The 23,358-nt window shown below is 35.9% G+C and overlaps 1 protein-coding gene across 1 annotated transcript in view; it reads left to right on the top strand.

Annotated features, from left to right (window-relative positions):
* The window catches only part of LOC149808220 (uncharacterized), a 64,641-nt gene that overhangs the window by 32,995 nt on the left and 8,288 nt on the right, over positions 1-23,358 (top strand). Inside the window, exons 5-17 of the mRNA XM_089975072.1 lie at positions 2,858-2,966; positions 3,748-3,911; positions 8,247-8,369; positions 9,445-9,556; positions 9,997-10,181; positions 12,307-12,414; positions 13,896-13,985; positions 14,935-15,058; positions 15,356-15,529; positions 16,626-16,847; positions 19,131-19,243; positions 21,306-21,375; positions 22,284-22,520. Of these exons, the coding sequence (XP_089831198.1) occupies positions 2,858-2,966; positions 3,748-3,911; positions 8,247-8,369; positions 9,445-9,556; positions 9,997-10,181; positions 12,307-12,414; positions 13,896-13,985; positions 14,935-15,058; positions 15,356-15,529; positions 16,626-16,847; positions 19,131-19,243; positions 21,306-21,375; positions 22,284-22,520 (1,831 nt within the window). The remainder of the gene's footprint in view (positions 1-2,857; positions 2,967-3,747; positions 3,912-8,246; positions 8,370-9,444; positions 9,557-9,996; positions 10,182-12,306; positions 12,415-13,895; positions 13,986-14,934; positions 15,059-15,355; positions 15,530-16,625; positions 16,848-19,130; positions 19,244-21,305; positions 21,376-22,283; positions 22,521-23,358) is intronic.

Below are 23,358 nucleotides of genomic sequence, written 5' to 3'. Positions count from 1 at the left end.
GAAAAACGTCAAATGACTCAAGTTTAAACACCATAGACTAATTTATAGTCATGGCAGACCAGCGTATAGGAAAGGGTGTGTGTCTTGTCCTTTCACTATTCATTTCACTCTCAAGCCGAGCACAACGATGGAAGAGACTAACCAAATCGAACGTTTCGTCAGAGCTTTGCGAGGGGTCATTAGAAAATTCTCTTCAGACCAGCCCACGGACTACTCTCCTTCCTTTCGAGATAAAAGTCAAGATACTTGCTATATCTGTCAGAAGAAAGGGCATTGGTCTTCAGAGTGTCCAGACCGTCAAAAAAAAACAGGGGGTAAAAAAGACAAAAGTCAAGATACCTGTTATTATTGTAAAGAAAAAGGACATTGGTCTCCAGATTGCCCAAAAAAGAAACAAGAGGAGTCAGAAGAAAAGAAGGATTCTTCAGAAGAAGAGAGGGATTCTTCGGAAGAAGAGAGGGATTTTTCAGAGGAAGAAAGCAGACAGGTGAAGAAAAAGAAACAGGAGGAGAAAAGAAGAAGGGAAGAAAGTGAGGAGGAAGAAGAGGAAAAGAGTGTGACAGTGAAGAAATTTAAAAAACAGAGAGGCTAAACAAGGAGACAGAAGAAGTCAATGAACTTTTTATTAAAATGTTGTGTTGTGAATTGTGAATTGGATTGTAATAATGGAGAAAAGAATAAATTAATGATATAAGGTAAGTGTCTTTGAGTTATGATTTTAAAATAAGAACGTACACTCACGCACTCATACAAAAACACGTACTATAGGGGGGTAAAATGGGTTGGTGGTTTTTTTTTGAGTTATTGGCATATTGAAATTGTATTTCTTTTCGAGAAATGTGGGTGGCCCTGAAAAGGGCCTTTTTATTATGGTGTAGGGGTGAGTTTAAGCAATCAACTTTAACTGCCTTAAGCCTTTGCCACGGCCAAGGCCTACTTCTGGACTGCGTAATGTTGATGATTGGGTTGAAATCACTAAGGGTGGTACGGTAGGCTTAGTCACAGGGTTGACGTGTTTAGCTCGGGAAGGTCGTATTCTCTTCGGTCGTAATAAAGAAGTCTGATACATTTGTTTCAGACTCCTTAACTCCGCTAAAATGTCCAACAGTACCGTGACCGTTTGATTTTCACCCTCTTGTTTCTTTGCTGCTGCTACTTCTTCTTGCTGTTGTTGCTGTTGTTTTTTTCTTACCTCTTCTTCTTCTTTCTGCTGTTGCTGTAGGAGAAAAGCTTGTTCCGCTTCCTTTTGTCGTTGTATAAATTTCTCCAATTCTGCTTTCTGTCTCTGTCTAAAATTCTCCACTTGCGGTAATGAAGAAGGTAACGAAGGTTCCGGAACAAATTCTTGCAAGGTAAGAAAATCCACAAAATCCCAATTTACCTCTTCTGAAAGTAAGTCCGGGTTCCCTTGGGCAGTCTCCCCTGCTGGTGCACCCCAGTGGATCGTTTTCTGAGTTTCCGTCATGTTGAATCACTGTCGCATAGATTGACTGTACACAAGCGCTAGCGAATCTATATAGACCACGTGACGTCACAAACTGCTCTCTTCGGATTGGATGCGGGCTGACTGAATTTTGTAACGCGTGTTCGGATTGGTGAATGAACTCAATCCGTTTCAATCCTTCCTCTACCTATAAATAAGCACAGTTCACTGCATTGATTCACCTGTTCTCGTCGCTTCAAGATGTGGACCACAGTTGAATCATCCACCCTTGTGTCTTCCATGATGTTTAGGACGGACATGCTCATGTATGTCCGATCCAAGTGGACCGTTGTCCACAGGACAAACACCAGTCTGTGGATACGTAGGATCTACGTAGAAAGACAAGGATGCCTCAAAAGAGTGCTGATTTACTAGCCAACAGTGAGACGCAGCCTAAGGACAAGAAGAAGACCAATGCGGTCCCCTTTATGTTAATGGATACATTAACATAAACCCAAAGGCCCTTTTCAGGGCCACCCATATTTCTCGAAAAGAGAATGACTTTTCAATTGCCTACCCCTTTTTTTAAATTAAAAAAAAAAAAAAAATCTCATGTTCAATTCCCCTTGTCCCTAGACAAACCCAAACTCTATTCCCCCATGTTAAATTCCCCTTGTACGTAAAGTGACCCACGATTTATTCCCATGTTAAATTCCCCTTGTACGTAAAGTGACCCACGATTTATCGCCATGTTAATTCCCATTGTACGTAATCTGACCCACGATTTTTCGCCATGTTAAATTTCCATTGTACGTAATCTGACCCGGGGGGGGGGGTCTGTAATGCTAATTCCCATTGTACGTAAAGAGCCCCACTTAACTACTTGCGGCCACCGCCACCCCTCTCCTCCACTGGCCGAACACAATCCAATAAAATCGATTTCACAAGATTTAATTTATCTATTATTACATCTTATGTGACTGCCTTCTTGTTTTGACATTAATGTGTGAAGGAATGCATTAATAACCCATGTCTGTCAAGCAAGTGTTTTCTTGTATATTTATAAAACGTAAAAAATGTAAATCTTTTTCCATTAATACTTTTCTCATACCTTTAAAAAACGTACATTTTTCTGTAGACTAAATCACTGAAATATGACATTTTTATGTAGACTAAATCACTGAAATATGACATTTTTATGTAGACTAAATCACTGAAATATGTCGATATCTTAACAGCTGTTACTACTTTATTCACTCTAAATATTAACAGCTAAATAGACATCATTTGAAAAGAACACATACATCTTAGAATACATGCCAATTATTTAAGAACATAACATATTGTTTTCTTATTTTCTTTGAGTTTTTTAAATAATATTTTTTTCTCTCATTTTTACTCGTGCTCTGCAAATGGAACCTTTTTCTTCTAAAGGCATACATGGGACAGACTACAGTACGAGGTGTCGACGCGGACCATTGGCAGTCTTGTATGACGTGGGATTTACTGTTTGCCAACTTCACTCTGGACTATTATTTTACAGGTAAACCAAAGTAATCGTATATTGAATTATGAATAGGGTCCAGATCGTACGGAAAGAGAATATCATAGTTTGACTGTAGGGAATATATTTTTAGGTTGAAATGGTAGCTCATATATCTTATCATGAAAAACCATTAACATTTTTACTTCCTACTTAAAAAGAATCACTTATGTTTCCGATGATTAACTTGTTTTGAACATGTCACTTGCTACAAAAGTCAGGTATCATTGCATAAGTCAAGACCGATGCTGAACCTACCACGGTCATACAGCCAATATATCGAGTTTACCTAGTTTCATTCTTTGTTCGAAAATGCAGAATCATCGTTGTATGCATATATCCTACATAGCTTTTGTAATTCAGCCAAGAAGAAAATTTGGATTTTCCTGACTTTCCAATGCCATTCCGCCGATGGTATCTGATGTAACTGCCCGTCTTCAGGATTTAAACAAAACAATATTAACAAAAAAACATAATAAATAAACAAAATATACAAACTACAGGCTCAAACTCGAATCCGATAAATTTTATATTTTAGCTTTGCTTAGAATAAAATTAAAATCTTGAGATTTTAAGATACCCTCAGATTGAGGTCTTCTTCGAGCATGCTAAATTCCAAGAATGTAGACGTAACCAAAGTAGTATATTTAATTTGGGGATTTGAGTTTCGTCCGCAACATATTTTCAAAATACATGATCAGAATCACCAGCGAATTGACATCAGTGACTCCGACTACGTCTAAATTTACATACTTTACTGAGTTTTATTTCACAACAATAGTGCCCAACTGGACTGACCCGGTTTCCCAGCCCCAGATACCAGTGCGAGCAATAATAAAGGGAAGACAATTTAATTTCAATGATGGGACCTTCCATGACTTCGAACACTACTACGACTATTTCGATTTTCGAAACCAACTATGGGCTGATGACAACGTATTTAAGGTAGGTAAAAAAGAAAAAGAAAAAAAACGAAAAAAAAAAAACGAAAATAAACAAAAAAGGAAAACAAAGACAACTCTAACTCATATTATTGAAACCACTATCGCTACCAGAACTCTAAGATTTAAAAAAATACAGGTAATTGTTTTGAGCAATATAGAATACATTTTAAGATCAGTCTCTATCATAAAGTTATTATACATTTGCGGAATATTTGGAGACAAAATTTGAAACATTTTAAGGGAAACACTTTCGAAAATTGTCTAGAGTAGACTTTTTTTTAAATAGATCAGTTGGTATTGACCATGGTGTCTGAGGCATGTAAAAAGAGAAAAGACATGCAGCCCATATTGGCTCCGGTATCATGTGTAGCGATTGCAAGAAAGTTGCGAGTCCTGCACAAATATACAATATCCTGGGAAAAAGCAGTTCATCCCCTCGCATTTGTGATATTGTTTGAATTAAAGATTTGTAGCAGCGATATAAATTAGACAATTTATTAAATACCATAAAATCAAGTTTTCATCAGAGTTTGTTGGCTAACAAATATTTCATCTAGATTTTATAGTTCTTTTTGTTTTAAGCCTGTATTATTAATTCGATATCAATTTACCAGAAAGTTTATCATTTTTATTTCTGATAATTTCACACTGTGAATCACTGAAACCGATTAATTAGTGCATTATCAATCACATGAAGGCTGCATAGCTATCTGAACGCCTCGTGACTTTTGTTTATGAAAGTGAAGTAACTTTGTTTATTCCAAAATTAATTTATTGCTGTGAACATATTTTTGTTCCTCGTATCTTTTCTTTGAAGTTAAACTTAAAATCGACATCTGTTCCTGTTTTGTTGCCTGTTGTTAGACTCTCTGTCAGACTAGTCCTATGTTGTTGTTTAGCTAGCGTAATGACAGGCATGCCCTTTTGTCAAGCTTGACCTTTCCTACAACAAAATTGCGGTGGGCAATGTACTTAATGTACACGAAAATGACTGAGATGAAATTGATTTCGGGAAAACTTTATGAATATAAAATAATAATGTCGATGAAATAAATTTACTGGAAAAAATAATTAATGAAATATTAAATCAAGTGTTGCATTGTTTGGTGTTTTCACTGTTTTACTGAGGGTTGGTTAGAACAAGGGAACGCAGCATTGTAATAGTTGATTTTAAGGACTGCTGTTCGGAAAAAATAAATTGGGTTCTCTTTTTTTATTGATTGGCAAGAGCTGGTTTACTCGTAGAAACCACGACAGCTCAGCTATTCTGTATTGCAACAAACATAAATTGTGTTATTTAACAGTAATGTTCTTTTAATTGTTTTATGCAAGAGCTCCCACCCCTACCTCATTCGTACACAGTGAACATAATAGTTGATTGTTACCATGGGAAGTTGTATAATATGCAGAATCACTTGGACACAAATTGATACATGAAACTAAGATAGATGTTGGCCACATTTTTATAGAGTAGATTATGTTTCAAAGTTGCCTTGATCTAATCCAATAGGAATTAACATGGTAATAATAAATTCAGTTTTACCTTTGCACAATATTTGTTTTAACTGTTAAGTTATATGTTTCTAAATTATTTTAGTAACTGTGCCCTGTATAAATAAAGGATTAATGCGGCTATAAGTTGGTGAACACAATCCCGAAATCACCTCAAATTCAAATACACAAAAACAGAAGAAAAATGTATTACTTCTGGATGCAGTTATTCATCAATTATCAATATAATTGAATTAAAATATTGCCAGAGATATGGAAGCAAACACTAATTATAATGCTAGCAGCAAACAAAATAGTAGGCCACTTTGATTTCTAGATGTCAGGATGCACAATGTGTTGATGCATCTACTCGCCAAGTTTCATCCGTGTGGTATAAGCAACGTTTGAGCGTTAATAGTTATTAAAAGCAACCTGCAAAGTAGATTTCAAGATGAAACATAAAACATTAAGTTTCCCGTCGTAATACGCGAATGCAAATACAAATCTGCACTAACAATAGAAGTTTCAAATGATCACGTCAGCATGAAAAAGTGTTCCAGGTGATAAAATGCTCTTTATAGGTGTCGTAGGCTGCAAGCAAACATTTGGCTCCTTGAATAAATAAAGAATGACCAACAACTTAAAAACATAAAAACGACGAAATACAGAGGATAAAAACACATGAAGGTGCAGTTTCTTGGGTAGAAGGACCACATTACAATATACAAGCATTCTGTTGAAATTCTGGTTATGCTGAAAAAGAGACAGGTACAGGTAAAGTTGGGTGGATTTGCAACAAATACAGTGGAGAGAATGTTGGCATACATATATGCTACTTTCATGTACTTTGACTGAAATATCTTTATATGTGGTACCAGGGAAACAACACGCTACCTAATGCAGACGTCTAATCGAAATGGCCACTCCCTTATGCTCGACAAATGAACTTGAACTAGTCCAAAGTACACTATTAAAAGTAGCTATTAAAAAAGTGAACATTAATGTTGCCAGATTGGACAATACTAACTTCTGAAAGTGCAATACATTAATTATAAAATATAAAAAATTTAAACCGTTATCGGCATTTTTTTAAAATTTACCACTGAAGTCCAGAGAGCGAAAAAGACACTTTTCCGTCTTTCAAATTTACCACTGAATCCAGAAAGTGAAAATGAAAATTTTGTTCAAACATTGCATATACACAGGGGATACAATATCACCGTAACGTTAAGTTTAGAATAAAAGTCTTTACAATGAGATTCTCACAGAGTCAAACATGGTTAAAGGCACATGAATTATGGGTTACTGTCACCGATTTTTGGAACGGAAGAGAATATCTTTCTGGATGGATACGCATATGAATTTGTGCAAATTGCATAGTACGTAGATTATTTTCTTCTGTTTTTTTTTTTGAAAGGAAAAGCATGTCTCCTCACTCCTCACCATGACAATGTCATTCTCTGACACTGGAGATTGTCACCAGGAAAGCTAGTTGAATGAAAGTTAATTTGGTCGGGCGTGTGGCATATATTGTCTTTGACATAGATACACATAGTGAAAGTCTAAAGTTGAAAATAACATTTCAAAACGTTTTAGCCATCATTGAAATGCCTGCGCTTTTAATTTTTAAAGTAATTTCTGGAATTTGGAATAAAAAGAGAAAAAATTCAGTTTCCACAGCCTCAAACTACTGTTCACATCAACTGTTATGTGAACATTATTCCCAGAACAAACATTTAATTTAATAATGCTGTTTTGTCGTTTACTAACGCGATGTTTGTAAACAATCATCTGCGTAGTTATACTATTTGCTACCCATTCTGGCAGTTGGTATCCAATTACTAATTTTTAAAAAGAAATACATATTTCGCTCCAAGTGGTATTTACCAATATCATCTGGTTAATACTTCAATCCAAATGGAGTTTTCAGTGTAAAAAAAAAGTCAGGTAGCCCACTGTGGGTTCATGGAAAACTCTATTTTCAGCGACGGAGTGATGTTCCTTGGATTACTCATTAGTAGAAGGTACGACCCTCTCATCCCCCCTAAAACCGTTGGCTACACCCAATATTTGGAATGTTAGTTTCAAATATTTCTATAAAAATTGAACAAAATAAAAAGGGCAAGCGTTAAAAAGGATGTAACTCCAAAATTTACGGAATTATTTAGAGCGCATTGAAGACGATGACTTACATAAGTGGTGTTGTCTAGAAAGTACAGATTCGCACATGCAAATATATCGGCCGTCTGAGTGGAGAATGTCACATTTGGATTGAAACGCAAAGGAGATGACAGTGTAATAGGCCCCTTGTCGACAATCAGGTTATAAATTATAAATTAATGAATAAAATGGCCAACTTTTGTGTATTTTTTTGTGTTCTTGATGCATTTCCTTTATAAAATAGGTGGTGGTGGCGGTCGTGGTTGGGTTGTTGGGTTATAAGGTGCCTTAAGGGTGGGTGGATACCATAACAGTGACAGTCAAGATATTATTAGGTGTTACTCTTTGAACAATAACTTTAGAGTCAATCATGACGTTAAACATTCATTATACATTAGTTTTCTCGGGTGTAAAGAATGTTGTGACTGTCTTAAACTGTATGATCAGGGTGTATGAGACTCAAGACGGTCACAACATTCCGTACACCCTAGTAAGCTAACACGAAACCAGTATTATTTATAGACCAAAATATTGTCACATTTGTTCAAATACCCTTTAGGAGAAAGCATTTATCTTGATTCTTTACGCACTTCTTTTTTTAGTTGAAGTTGGTTTTAAAATTGTATAAAATATGAGCGTGTCAAGAAATCTAAATTTACGTAAATTGTTTCTCGATATCTTTAAGACCCCAAAAGGAATGGTTTGCAGTAACCGGAAACAGACAAGACCGGTTCCCCAACTAATGGGCCAGTATTCTTACCGTGAAGAAATAATCAACAAAGGAAGCAGACAAGAGTCTCAGGCAGATGTAAGTCCAGTTTCAATGTATATTTCTACTATTCTAAAATCCTTTCATCCAAACTATGCACATGTACTTGCCTCATCAAGTTTTATTGGCTTGATTTTACGGACTCCAAGTGTTGCGTTTTAAGAAAATTTACAGTAAGACACAGTATGAACATGGATATAGCGAATTTACAGTTAGGACGAAGTGAATTCTCATTATCAATAGCGAATACTAATTAAACTCCCTTTTTATTACTAACGATTTCCTCTTTAAGTAGTCTGGTTCTATCGAAGAACGCAATATAATTCCATCTATTGCTGTATTCAGTTTAGTTTTGAATGTCTCTGTGTTTTCATTTATTTTCCGACTTAAAGTGTTAATGGTGTATACTTTCTTAATTATTGTCAGCATTTTTTGTTTTGTAATTTCATGTTTTTTTGTTTGTTTTTTTTAAACTTGTCGTTGTATACGTTTTTATGTGTTGCCTAACATTGTAAAGCGCTTAGAGCTTCTAGAGATTAGGCGCCGTACTAAGTCCACATTATTATTATTATTATTATTATTATTATTATTATTATTAAAATAATAATTTCAATTATCTGTATCGATTCTACCACGTGACATGAGTATTTTTGCATCTTTTTCATTTTTAATGCGTCTAAAACTGTTACAAACGTTTCCTTCAAATCAGCTATTCTCATGTATGAGAATTTTCATCCGTTTGGTTAATAATAGCTTATGCCATACCAATATTGTTGACAATCCAGATAAACATTTGTATCCGTTTTAAATTGTTCAACGTCATTATAAAATCTGTTGCACAATTCGGTGCACGTACGTTCTTTTCAAGTTTTTGATCGTATCACTCAAAATCTGTAATAAATTAATCATAGGGCTTACACAGACCAAATCGTTCTTCCATTCGGATTCACTTTGTTTCTTACGTCCTCTTTTTACTTTTAGCTTGTCTCTCATGCATCGTTATTTATCTAAAACTCTCGCAGTGTATTAGCGTTAGCTGTTACCCTGTTATTCAGTTCAGTAATTTTGTGTGGCAATTGAATACCAAGATATATGTTCTTGCCATTTTCTACAGGTATGGTACGACTATGCGTACCAGCTAGTACGGTTTGACTACCGTCCATCAGCGTCTGTATACCCATTCTGGTCCACTGATGCTGCCTCCGAGATACACGATTATGTCACTGGTGAGCTGATAACACACACACACACACACACACACACACACACACACACACACACACACAGCGTTTGCAACTAATTCTATTTGACAATATACATTGGAAAATACTTATTGTCTAAACATTTTGCTATTCTTAATTAATAAAACATACTTGAACTAAATGCAAATAAGTTTGCATCAATTTTTTTTAATAAGTGTTGTCTATGCTTCATCCTATGTTTTATGAGAATATTATTGTTAATCGAATATAATGGGCTGATTCGTTTAAACACCCCCCAAATCCCACCCACCCCCAACAAATAACAACACAATGAGCCAGATATATTTGCTTTTTGTCAGTAAAATTATTGTTTATCTCTGTGCAAATACAATACAAACGTTAAAGCTCTACCTTAAATATAACCTTTCATATTTATTGCATCGTCGTGTTTATTTTTTCTCAAGGTATCGCCTATGCCGTCGACAGGACTATTGGCAACTGCACCATAATGCCTATTGAGAATGCCACATTTACCGCCTCTTTAAACAAGACACAAACAGCTGACGGACGCCCTGAATTTTTCTTTAAAATGAAAAACGCATCCCAACTATTTTATCTCGATAGTACAACGTACACTTACGAAGGTCAGGTAAGTGTAGCATGTTGATCATTTACATGCCTTTAAATAAAGGTAGGGAGATTGTGATATAATGCGTCCGTACAGATGTGCGTACGTTCGTATGAAATGTCCTTGATATCCCTCCTACTGCAGTACTGACGCCCGACACGTAAAACATGGGTTAGTACTAGCTGTTTGAATGTAGGTTGTGTCAAAGCGTTCAGATTTTTTTTATGGTGGGGTGAGGTTTTGTGTGTTTTTCCATACATTTCCAATAACTGCAGAAATGTGTTCCGCATGTATTAAAATCATTATGTGTGATCAATGAAACAAGTGTTAAGACATGTCGAGCTGGAAATCCTTTGTGATGCCTAACAGTCAGGGCCGCCTTAACAACATTGTAGGCTGTGGGCAAAGCAATACACTGGGACCCCCTACCGGCCAATATTCATTAACAATATGGGCAGCATGATGCCCCTAGAAGCGTGAGGCCCTGGGCAACTGCCCAGTGTGCCCATGCCTTAAGGCGGCACTGCTAACAGTATTGTCCTACCACCAATAATTTAATTCCTGGGTCATAACATCGAAACTACGGAGAACCCTACCCCCCAAAAAACGTAATTTATACATACAGCTGACACTGACCATGGCTTCATCCCTATCACTAGCGACGTAGCCCCTGTATAATAACTTGGAAACTATTGAGATCACAACTCTGTAACCATATATACATTTACCTGGCATCAAAAGACAAATTTATAAATGAAACCTGCCTGATTCTAGGGTAATTCCTTGATTATAGGGTAATTCCTTGATTCCAGGGTAATTCCTTGATTCTAGGGTAATTCCTTGATTCTAGGATAATTCCTACCCTCAGGAAGTTAGCTACTGGACCATACATTGGAAATTATTTATAATTAATTCGAAAATATTGAGATCCCCACCAATAACAATATATGCATTTACTAGCCATGAAAAGACGCATGCATGAAATATCCACGGACCACGGTGTCTATCCCTGCACCCAGGGTCTTATACTAAGACTCTTATTCCCCGGGTCACAACTAAGACACTTTTGAGATTGTCACCCTATAGCCATATATACCCTTACTAGGCAAGAAAAGATAAATTTATATGTTCAACTTGCATGACGCTGGATTATTCCAAAGACGTAGATCCTGTGCCATAAATTGGAATCGATTGAGATGTCCGCCGTATAACCAACTGGATATGTACTTACAGAACATGAAAAGACAAATTTATACATGCAACTGAAATTGACCGATTCCTGCTCCCAGGGACCTTGCTCCTGGGTCATAACTTGGAAACTATTGAGATTTATCTGGCCCTACGTGCTTTTTTTGGTTCAAATTTACATCAAAGTTTTTACGAGCGCAACCAAATAAATCTTATCTTCAAAGCACAGAGAACTATATATAGCTGATTCTACTTTTAATTTTATGAAAATAAATAATGAAATTGAACAACACATATGTAAAAGCAGTGAACATAAAATCAACACAAGCTTGTAAACTTAACTGTATAAAATGTTCCATCAGAGTGCTTGAAAGTTTGTGAGACGAAAGCTGTATGTTTTTCAGCAATTTGTGTCATTAATAATTAATACGTACCTGAAATCTAAGTTTGTATTCAGTTATGATGAAGAAATTGGCATTTTATTATTTATTAGCAACCAAGATGTGTCAATGCCACAAATTTAGTGTTAGGTCTGAGTCTAGGATACCTTGCTTTTACACTCACTACCTTAAAAAGACAAAAATATTGTTTTTATATTATCAGTTGCATTTGACAATGCAAAAATTTACAAATCAATCCAATAGTTCCTTTCAATGGCAATACAACTTCCTGATAAAGGTTAGACAAAAATGTATCTCTTACGATCTCGAGAAAACATACGTTTTATATCAACATTGTGATTTTATAGAGCTTTTCTTCGCAGGAGAATCTCACTCATCCGAACTCTTCTGGGACACTAAATTTGTTCGGATAAAGAGGAGTTTGGATAACGAATTGAAATATACTAAATTTGCACTCGTGAAGGACACAATTTTGCTTCGGAAACACTGATGATCTAGATGAAAGAATTCAGTATTAAGAAGGTTCTAAATTGAATTAATTCTTTCCTAATTTTTAGCGAAAATGCCGGGACATGAATTGTGACGTTTTCATCTCTAACAGAAATGATTTTCATCTAGACGGATACGGATCATTTAACACAACATTTGAATATTATTTTTTGGCGGTAGGTGTCTCTTTATTTGTTTAGATCTTATTATATTTTAATTTCTGTCTTCTATCTATTTAGATCTGCGAGAAAGACAATGTATGGGTTATTATTTCTATTTTGTCGATATAATAACAAACTATAAATGTATATAATAAACAACAGTGTAATATGGATTCCAAAATAGGATTACGATAAAAAATATAAAAAGAAGCAACATGTATCCTTGATACAAACGTTAATAAAAGAGACATTTAAAGCCCCGTTTACTACTAAGACTAATGCATTGCATTCTGCATCCGGTTTCCAAATACGAATTTTGGGTATCTTAACTCTAAAATCCACGAAGACTGTAAAATATAATTCATTGATACATATTATGAGCTAGAAATTATGTATATAAGAAAATATTTTAAACAGAAACCATTCTGATCTGTAGCTAAATGGTCTTTTTCGCCTTACCTTTAATTCAGAGGAAAAGTTGTAGAAAATGATGTTTGTCAAAGTAAAATTTCTTGATTTCGATTAAATGCAGTCACACAACTGTAAAATCATCGAACTAAGAATTCGAATTCCAAAATCAAATGTATAAAATTATATCCTTTAAAATTACACGCTTTAAAATTATACCGATAACTACTGGGTAAAAAAGGTTACTTATATGGAGTATGGCCAATTTATTCCACTGAGGCTATTAGTGGCACCCCACTACCTTGACTAGCGTGGCTTAAATGTTAGCCTACAGGAGTAAATAAACTCATCTCTCGTTTCAAAAGAATGTCGACAAATGCCGATCTCTCAATTGACAGGAAGTTATGCAAGCTCAGTATATTTCCAAACTAAATGATGCATATATCTGGTCCCAAAACATACAATTTTTAATCACTATTATGCACAGCAACATCTTTATCGTCTAGATTAGTAAACTTTCTGCATCCATTAATCATTCCTTCACACAAATATATATTTTTTTTTTAAAACTGGGATGCTACTTTAGAGGAATTAACACATTTTAGGTGTAAAAATGGTAACCAACAGTCTCAACCAAATCCATATATGGCGTCTACAGTATTCAAAGGCAGCAAACTGTGAGTTAGGAATTTCCATTGGAAATCTATTTTAGAAATAGGATGTTATAAGTGTCGAAAGTTTTTTTGATTTGGAAGGACAGTTTCTCTTTGAATTATAATTTGTAAAACGGTCTTCTTTGAAATATTTATGGCCATCGAATTGTGAATTACTGATTCAACTCGCGTCCTGGACTATATTTTCACATGCATGAATTGAAAAAGCAATATCTGAGCCAAGCTTTTATATATGCCGAAAATCATCTTTTCTCTCTCTCTCTCTCTCTCTCTGTCTCTCTCTCTGGGTCTCAAAAAGCATGGAAATTATTCAACTTGTTACATAAATTCAATATTAAATAATTACATTTTCGTGATCCTCTGTTATTATTATTGTTATTATCATTATTATTATTATTATTATTATTATTATAGAGTGACTGGACAGCGGTCAACAATGTCGGCTTTTCTACACAGCAATCTACAAGTGTTCCCATAAGACTGGATATTACAACAGAAATTTGGGTGAGTTAAGACAGAAGCGTTCGATAAATGTAGATTCTTCCATAAAATATTTTCAATCTTGCTATTGTAGTTTTAGAGTATGGCGATACATATAAAAGTTTATAACCGAGAGATATATACAAACCTAGTTTGAGATTTTGTGACCGTAAAAGCAAAATATCACCAGAAATGAAAATCAGGCCTATTTTTCATGAATGGACTCTTGAGTGAAAACAACATAAATATCTGACCGTTCCGGTGGCTAAGTGTTTAGAGCGTACACCTTGGATGCGGGAGGTCGCTGGTTCGAACTCGTGCAGAGTTATACCAAAGAGTTATTAAAATGGTACTAACAGTTGCCTCTCTTCGCTTTCATCATTAAGAGGCTGGTGTTAAGACTGGTTAACCTAGTGTCAGGATAATGTGACTGGGTGGGACATGATGCCCAAGTGCTAGATATGACTATAAACTGCCACACTGCAGACATTGTAGCGATATGACATGAAAAGCTACATTAAAAATGCAAACAAAATAAACTCCCACACAATTACGGACAAACACAGAAATAACTTCTGATGCCTTATCAAGAATATACAACAATTCAAGATTTATCATTGGTATTGGAGAAACCATCAATTAAATGCATACCTATCATAAAAGTACGTGCTTTATCAACGCAATCGTGGCGAATATATTTGTAATTTTAACCACAATACAGAAAAACAAGGAATATAGTTTCAATCAACAATAAATGTTTGTTAACCATTTGTTTTTGTTTTAGTAATTGTCGAAGACATATCACATGACTTCAGACAGATGACTGAGATAAAGATCACACACACACACACACACACATCCCGCTTTCGATGGTAAGGAAGTATATCACTGTTTCTATGTTTAATTTTCGATTAGCTATGAAGACTAGTTATACTGCATTCTTTTTTGTAGACTTCTGCTTCAATATTTATAGGTTGGTTACACAGCCAGTTACAACATTTACAACTTTGACCAGGAGCACCCCGCCCTTAGCAGCTTTGACATCACCACCTGCTTCAATCCAGACCAACGGATGGACTTCAGAATAGACTTCCCGGGTATAGTTGAAGAAAGAATTATATCTCAGTGATATACTTTTCTTTTCTCTCCATTGGAAATTAATGTTAATAATAATCTCTAGGTCCCAATACGAAGCAGTTTACAATAGTGTTTTATCTTTAAAATCAGTTTTTTAGATGATAGAAGTAATAACACGCAAATGATGCACACAATCGATGAAACATCTGCGAGCATTCAATAGGTATGACCTTTTACCGTGACGTGTGTGTCGATGGCCTTGACCTGACACAGAGCATGGCAGCTGATTTCATATTTTGTGTTTCTTTTTCTTTCAGATACTTATGATGACGGAACCTACAAATACAAGAAGGTTTTCATGGAGAAGATAATATTGCTGATCACGCAGTTGACCAAGATTTCCCCCATCCGCGTTCAGAAAACCAGTTTTACTATGCTGCCAGACAATTCCTTCTTCATAGGAACCCTGCTGGAGGTCCCTCCACCCACAGGTACTCATTTTTGACATCTCATGCACTTCTTCAGATTGTATATTTTGCCGTACACCTAGGCCGGCTAAACTCTGTTGGATCGTCTATTTTTATGCACATTTTTCTCTACATGGATTATATATCTGTTGTACAGATGGATCGGCTAAAGTTTGCTAAACCATTGTGCTTCGTCGGGGCCCCGAGTGGCCGATTGGTCTAAAGCGCTCTCCGTTACGGATCACTGCCATCTCACCTCTGTCTGCGTGGGTTCAAGTCTCGGATTCAGCCAATTTGGGTATGTGAGAAAGCTTGCCAGTAGTTTCTCGTGGGTCGGTGGTTCTTTCCGGGATTTTCCCGGGTTCTTCCTCCACCATTAATACTGGCCGCCATGTATACCCTAAACCCTATAACAACATTGTGCTGCGTCTATGCGGATTAGTTTCTTACTATTTTGGGTGGATCCCACTTTTATACCAATGGAACATCAAGATATTTAGAATGACAAACAACGATTCAGACTACGTATAAGTAAAAAGTATCAAATGACACATTAATGAACAATTTAAGATCAGGAAAGCAATTTAAAAGAAATGGTAACTTCTTTTATAGCTTTATACAGAAAACGTCTATATTCCCAATTGTGCCAAATTGTGTCTTTTTGACAGGTGCTGCGTTGTTTACAATATTAAGGGAAAGGCTCAACATATCAGCAGGACCAGCCAGGGATCAAAATATAAATAACACAACTATGTCATGTTATAAAACTTTAAAATTACTCAATTCAAAGTTTAACGTAGATTACCGGTTTTTGAGGTAGACGTGTGTAATTTTTGTAGATAATACACAATACGACATATTCATTTAATGTTCTATTATTGTATCTTTGTCGCAAATATCTTTGCGTAAGACTAGTACTTTGCAACCTCGATCAACAGCCATTTCTCATTAACAATCACAGCTCATATCCAGCCAGTGTCCGACTTTTACCAGCGATAATTGCACAAATATACTGTACCTACCTTAATAAATGTAACGACTACTGCGAACCAATTTTTTTCTGTCGCACATTTGCTTGATAAAGAGTGATTGCACTGTACTTAAATATTTTTTTCTGTAGTTTTTTATCGACGTCTACCTGGAGTATACATGCAGTATGCTAACGACAAGGCCCTAACAACAGACGATGAGTACGGGTGCGCATCACAGTGTAACCAGAACACAGACTTCATCTGCAACAGTTTTGATTACTGTCCCGGCACGAAAACATGCACACTCAGTAAAACACACACCGAGGATGGAAAGCTGGCAGACTCTTCAGGCCAGTGTGACCATTTCGCAAGTGAGTAAAGTATTTATTCAAACTATCTATTCTACGTAGACTTCACATGTTCTAACGAGTTCAACATTGTTTAGTAACATTGTCAGTTACTTATTTTACAGTATGTCATGTGAGTTTTATGAAGCGACCTTTTGCTACCGAAAATAATATTCAAAATGATGGATTAGGCGCAGGAACACGCTTTGGTATTTAAAAGAGCGAAGGGCCTTAAACTTTTTACGTTGGCATTTTTTGTAGACTGCAAAGTTTGTTACGACCCGCGTTTAACGATCGCACATTTTCTTGCCTTACGAACGATTTTACTTTGTTTTTTAAAAGCAGATATTTAGACCAGTGTATCCAATACCGTCTCTCTAGCTTCAGCGCGTTATTTTCCACAACCTTTTTTTTTTTACAAATATGCAACGTCATAAGAATTGCATGTTGTTAAAATGTCTTGTTTGCATTTCGAGACTTCACACTAAAAGCTAGTTCACCGTTGTCAGTGGGTACAGGAGAAAACTTGCTAGTAGCTTCATGTGAGTTGACAATTTTTTCCGGTATGTATATCCTATCATGCTCTAAATGATGACATTAAACCCATAACAACCAACCATTTTGTTTAAACATCGTTTACAGCTGCTAATTATATCGAAAATATATGTCATCATGATCGGGATACAATCCAGCTGTCTATATCGTCCCTTCAGCTGATATGCAAACTGTCTTTCTCGTACTTTGAAACGATGGTCTGAGACAGACTAACTGTCTTTCTCGTACTTTGAAATGATGGTCCGAGACAGACTAACTGTCTTTCGCTTCCCTTCAGCCGATGGCCAGAGCAGTAGTTATCTTTCCTTCAGCTGTGAGATAGAGACAGTATATCTGTCTTTTTCTTCCTATTAGCTGAGAGCCAGAGAAAAACCGTTAGTCTTTCGCTTCCACTCAGCCGACGGCCTAAGAGAGACTAGCAGTAGTTCTCTTCTCTTCAGATGAGAACGAGGGACAGTCTAACTGTCTTCCTCTTCCCTTCAGCTGTTAGCCAGTATCCAAAACGAGAGAGAGAGAGAGAGAGAGAGAGAGAGAGAGAGAGAGAGAGATGGCGGGGGGGGGGGGGACACAATTTATACCTGCTATTACTTTAGCTGATAATGAACAGATTAATCGTAATATTATGTTACAATGATACGAAATGATTAAGCTTCTTTAAAATTTACATTTTCTTGTCACAGTGCTGATCGTTACTAGCATAGAGAGTTTTATGAAGAACAGATCATCATCAAGGGATATGCATAAATACAAAAGATGTAACCAAATAAAATACGGTGAATGAGGAAGAATATATGACACAGAGATTCTAAGATCTATGCATTTTCGGCATGATTTGCTCATTTTGATTCACATAATGCAGGTAGCGCTTTGTTCCGTATTTTTGTGGATGAAAAGAAAGCTAAATGCTATTTTATTTCTAGCCCTTCTATCGTAGATTCATTCATTCATTCGCCTATTTTATTTTTCCGAGACCAAATCTTTATGGGAAGGAAACAGTTCCTGATGCCAAATCACTGAATTTGAGCTAGCCGTTTTAAATATGGCTGTATTCCTTTGTGGCGAAATATCCGATGAAGAATGCGCATTTATTTGACGTTAGGTAGATACTAACCAATACCATTTTAGACAGTTCTTGTGAAATCCTCTTCCTTGTGAAATCCTCTTCCAGAGTAGATACCTACGTTCATGACGTGCATCATTACTTATATCAAGAATCAGTGTAATACAACTGCGTTTCGCTTATTGCTTTTTTTGAGAGTGCAATAAATTGTCTTCATAACTGTCATCACATTTTATATACTCGCTGATATGTATTGGCGTTTAACGTTTTACTTTGTGGTTTGTTGTTCCATTAAAGTAACCATTTAATAAGTTGAAACTTGCTGGATTTTAAATGTATTGCTTTTAATCTATGTTCGCATCGTCTATTTTTATATTGTATCCATTTAGACATTTTTTTCAAAGACGAAAATCTAATCTTGCTTACAAATACTTAAAATATACACACTGTTTTCCTTGTCCGTATGGTTATTTTATCCTAATTTACAAAGTATTCCAATGACATTTTGACCCATCATGAGTCTCCTAACCATTATCTCAACAGTAATTGACATTAACCACCATTTTGTAAAAAATATCTCATTTCTCCATTCCGCGAGCGGGGAATATAGTTTTACGTTAACTTTTTTTTAAAAAACATGCCGCATCACTTATCTCTTGTAAATCATTCAAAATGTACCCTTTGCTTCGTAGGAACGGTCAATAACCCCTCTCTGCTGATCACACTGGCCCAAGCCTGGCAGATTCTCCGTGATATAGTCATCCATGGATCTTTCAAGATCCCCATGACACTTGACGCAGGCGCGGTGAGTATCGCTCATTTAGAAATATTTTAAGAAGATTTCATTCACATTTTACAATTATCGTCTTTAATAACTGATTGATTGTACATTGCAACCGTCACTGCTTAGTATATCCTTCTCAGAGACGTATTGTTTAAAGTAATCTGCGCCATACATCATCAGACTTGCGCACTGGACAGTGTTGCCGCTGAACTTGAGATTCAGGTTGATGCTCAGTGTTTGGTTTTCGATACTATAATTACAAAGATGAGAATTATCACTTAGTCTATGAATAAACAAATTTACTGATTGAAAATGGTGACAATGTTTTCATGGCAATGAGTATTCTTTAAAATTAGCATAGTTACAAGCATACGACCACTGCCTTTTGTCTTACGGAGAGAAGATATGCCCTTTGCCTTCTGTCTTACGGAGACAAGATATGCCCATTGCCTTCGGTCTTACGGCGACAATATATGCTCATTGCCTTCGGTCTTAATGGAAAATATATGCCTTTAGCCTTCGGTCTTACGGGGACAATATATACCCATTGCCGTCGGTCTTACGGCGACAAGATTTGCTCATTGCCTTCGGTCTTAGGGGGAAAGATATGCCCATTGCCTTCGGTCTTAGGGGGGACAAGACATGTTCATTGCCTTCGGTCTTGCGTGGAAAAGATATAGCTCCAGTCTGTTCATCTGCTAAAGAACCATTTTAACATTATAATAAATGAATAAGACGTTACATTTTGGGATCGATGGGGCAATTCGTTTTTCTTTTCACATGAACTTTCTTGAGTAAGATTTTAAAACAGCAGTGTTTGTAACGCTGATTCTGATTGGTTGAACGTCAGTAATCTTGGCAGGAAAATCCACGATATACAGTTGCAACATCTTGAGCATTTCCTTGATGGGAAATCATGAATCATGGGAATGGTTAAGCAGTTAGACCTATCCAGAAAATTTTACATCTTTATGACAACATGACACATCTTTATAAAGTGTGTCACCGACAATTACATTTTCATGACGCGGTTTCACAAAGTGAAGTGATGATTGTATTTTGTTCTCGGATTTTCTAACGTTTATCGGCGTTTTAATATTATAACTCGATCTCCTTATCGATTCATGTGATTGATGTGACTAGCTACTTTATCAAGTGCATTTTATTTATCGAGTTTCTATTACCTTTTAATATGATGAAAATTTTACAGTCATAATACTATGTTTGAAAACAAAACTTGATGCATGCAAGGGTAACAGTGTGACCAATCTATATGTATCAGAACGTGCGACACAAAGAAATTCAAATTGGGAAGACTATATTACAGTAGAGTCATGACTAATTGACCTAAACGGGCGGATAAGTGGTCGAATTACCGAAAATGTCGGCCAATGCGGATGGGGGCGGGGGCCGAAACAAATCCCAAATTAAATGGAAGTACAGTAGAAGTATGGTATCAGATTTATTAATAATTGTTATAAGGTAAATCTAACATAATAGAGTACAGAACTATTATTCGAAGAAATACATTTCAATCAAGTAAACTGAACAATGGGGTTTTCAATGCAACATTGAGCATGCAGCATGACACGATACTAATATAAGTATCATAAAAACTGACACTGCTGGACTAAAGGATACTAAGAAAAAGTGGGATGCGCGAACATCAATGCGCGCAGCATAAATTTGTAAATAATTCGTTGTATGGCTATGTCGGATAAAGCTAAATGTCGGATAATCGAACGTCGGATAATCAGGACTCTACTGGACATAGTTTGTTATTCATACTGGATCATATCACGTTATAGGTTTAATAACTTCGATTGAGATGCAAGAATTTGAACAAGTTCGTTCAGTTGGCTTAAGAATGTATAAAACGCTTTAGAAGAAAGAAATATTGTCTTGTCTCTATCGTTCTAATTTTAACCCTCATGTTAAGTTAATCACTTTGCTGTTAACTGTGAAAGGACAGTTACATTGTTTATTTAAAATAAGCTTGGGAGCAAACTATGTTTCTCACATGTAGTCGTTAATACAAGACCAATTTGTGTACATTTAATTTCTTCTGGCTCATTGTGTTTAGCAAAAGACCTATACTGCGTCAGCCATCACAAACAACGTTCTAAGAAGTGACACCAGACAGACATCGTCATGTAAGTAAAGTTTTATTAGTCACCAGAACACAATGAACAACCTTTTTGTACGGTCTTTGCTTAAGATTTGTTTTCTTCAAAACGTTCAACACACTAAAACATTACGAACTCTTTTGAACACTATGTGTGGTATTATTGTTAATAAATTCATAGTATAACAGTTAGTACAGTTGCTTTGTTGGTTCTCTTTTATGACTTTAATGAAATAGATCTCTTACATTTCAAGTTTTGTCCATGTTTCCGTCTTATTTTGCTAACTTAGACTATTTTTTATACCTTGAATATGCAAGTCCGAATTGGCTATTTATATCACCTTGAATACACAAGTCCGAATTGGCTATTTACATCACCTTGAATATACAAGTCCGAATTGGCTATTTATATCACCTTGAATATACAAGTCCGAATTGGCTATTTATATCACCTTGAATATACAAGTCCGAATTGGCTATTTATATCACCTTGAATATACAAGTCCGAATTGGCTATTTATACTTCCTTGAATTTGCAAGTTCTAATGAAAGGGTAATATTAAATGGTAGAATGTAGTGGCCTATCCGAGTCAGATTTATTGTCCATAGCGACCGACTTAAAACTAGGATGGTTTGTTGAATAAATATGTACTGATAAACGATGTTTCATTAACACGTTGATTTCCAGAGCAAATTATATTATATTTATGGACGTTTGCTTGGAACGGGTCAAAAAATACTGTCAAAATTTCTGGATAGGTTATCAAAACTATCAGTAGTATATATTTCGTAATAAACATTATTAAGTCAAATCGTATCATCTACGACAAAAAATAAGATAGCAGTATCCCATATTACCTTTATTTCGCAAGGTCATGCTGTATCTGTACTTCTGTAATGAATAAAACAGAATATTTAATCAATTACCTTTCACAGCCTCGTTCCTGGACCAGTTCCGGGCTCAGATCAACAAGGCAATCCCTGGCTACGACGACCTGATTCTGACTGGAATGGCCATTGACGATTGCGCGGCCGCCTGCATCAACCAGGAAGAGTGGGTTTGCAATTCCTTCGAGTTCCACTTCGACTCCGGCTGGTGCGTTCTGTCCAAGCTCCACCCAGATGAAATGCCAAAAATTATTCAGAACCAGCAGTTCGTTGACCTCTATATACGTGAGTGTTCAAGCTGCCATATCTTGACCGCTCAGCAAATGGCACGATTTACATACCAGTTAATCATTTTTATTTAATAGTTTTAATATGAATAAAAAGGTTAAATCAATTTGTCCTGTATAGAACTACAGTTTGCAAAGCGAACAACAAACCTTGTTTTGGGAACTATTACAGATCTTTTCGGAGTTCCAAATGTTTCGTAAAGTGTGCTTGCATATGGTACTAAATATATACCGATTGAATTTTTCACATGAAATACCCTGAACAAAACTTGCTTATTTACCGTAAAAGCGATGCATCATGATCTGCGAGACGGATTAGAACAAGAAATGTAATGTACATTTCCATTGATAAATTATCAAGTGGTTTTCTCAATTAAAATCGTGCCAAATGTCGGCACATATCGAGATAACCAATTCATTCAGATAATTAAAAGATTCCAATAGCGGACTTAGTTGCCCTCCAAAAACATCAAACGATTAGCCCGTCATGTCGTTAGCGTAACGTGCAATAAAATAGCTTTTATTTGAATTCTACCCTAAACGTATCATAATTCTATTAACCAGGTTGCACTTATTTGAATGCAAATGAAACTGGCCAAGCAAGAGCAGACAATTTGTCTATGACTTCATTCCATGAAGTATCTGTTCTATTTTCGCTTATATTCCCAGTAACTGTCACATATTTGATCACTCTAAAATTTTAAATGGTCGTGGAGGATCCATATGTTTTCTTATGGATAACGAACATTAATTCCACCATTAAAACTAGTACATGTATTGTTCTTCTGAAGTTAAGTCAGACAGCGTGACTCCAGGTAACTGTATCAACACAAAAT

This window comes from Sinohyriopsis cumingii, chromosome 1, assembly GCF_028554795.1.
Source record: "Sinohyriopsis cumingii isolate HCF-2022 chromosome 1, ASM2855479v2, whole genome shotgun sequence".
In the NCBI taxonomy this organism is placed as follows: domain Eukaryota; kingdom Metazoa; phylum Mollusca; class Bivalvia; order Unionida; family Unionidae; genus Sinohyriopsis; species Sinohyriopsis cumingii.
The sequence above is the reverse complement of the archived record's forward strand: the minus strand, read 5'-3'. Positions and strand labels throughout refer to the sequence as shown.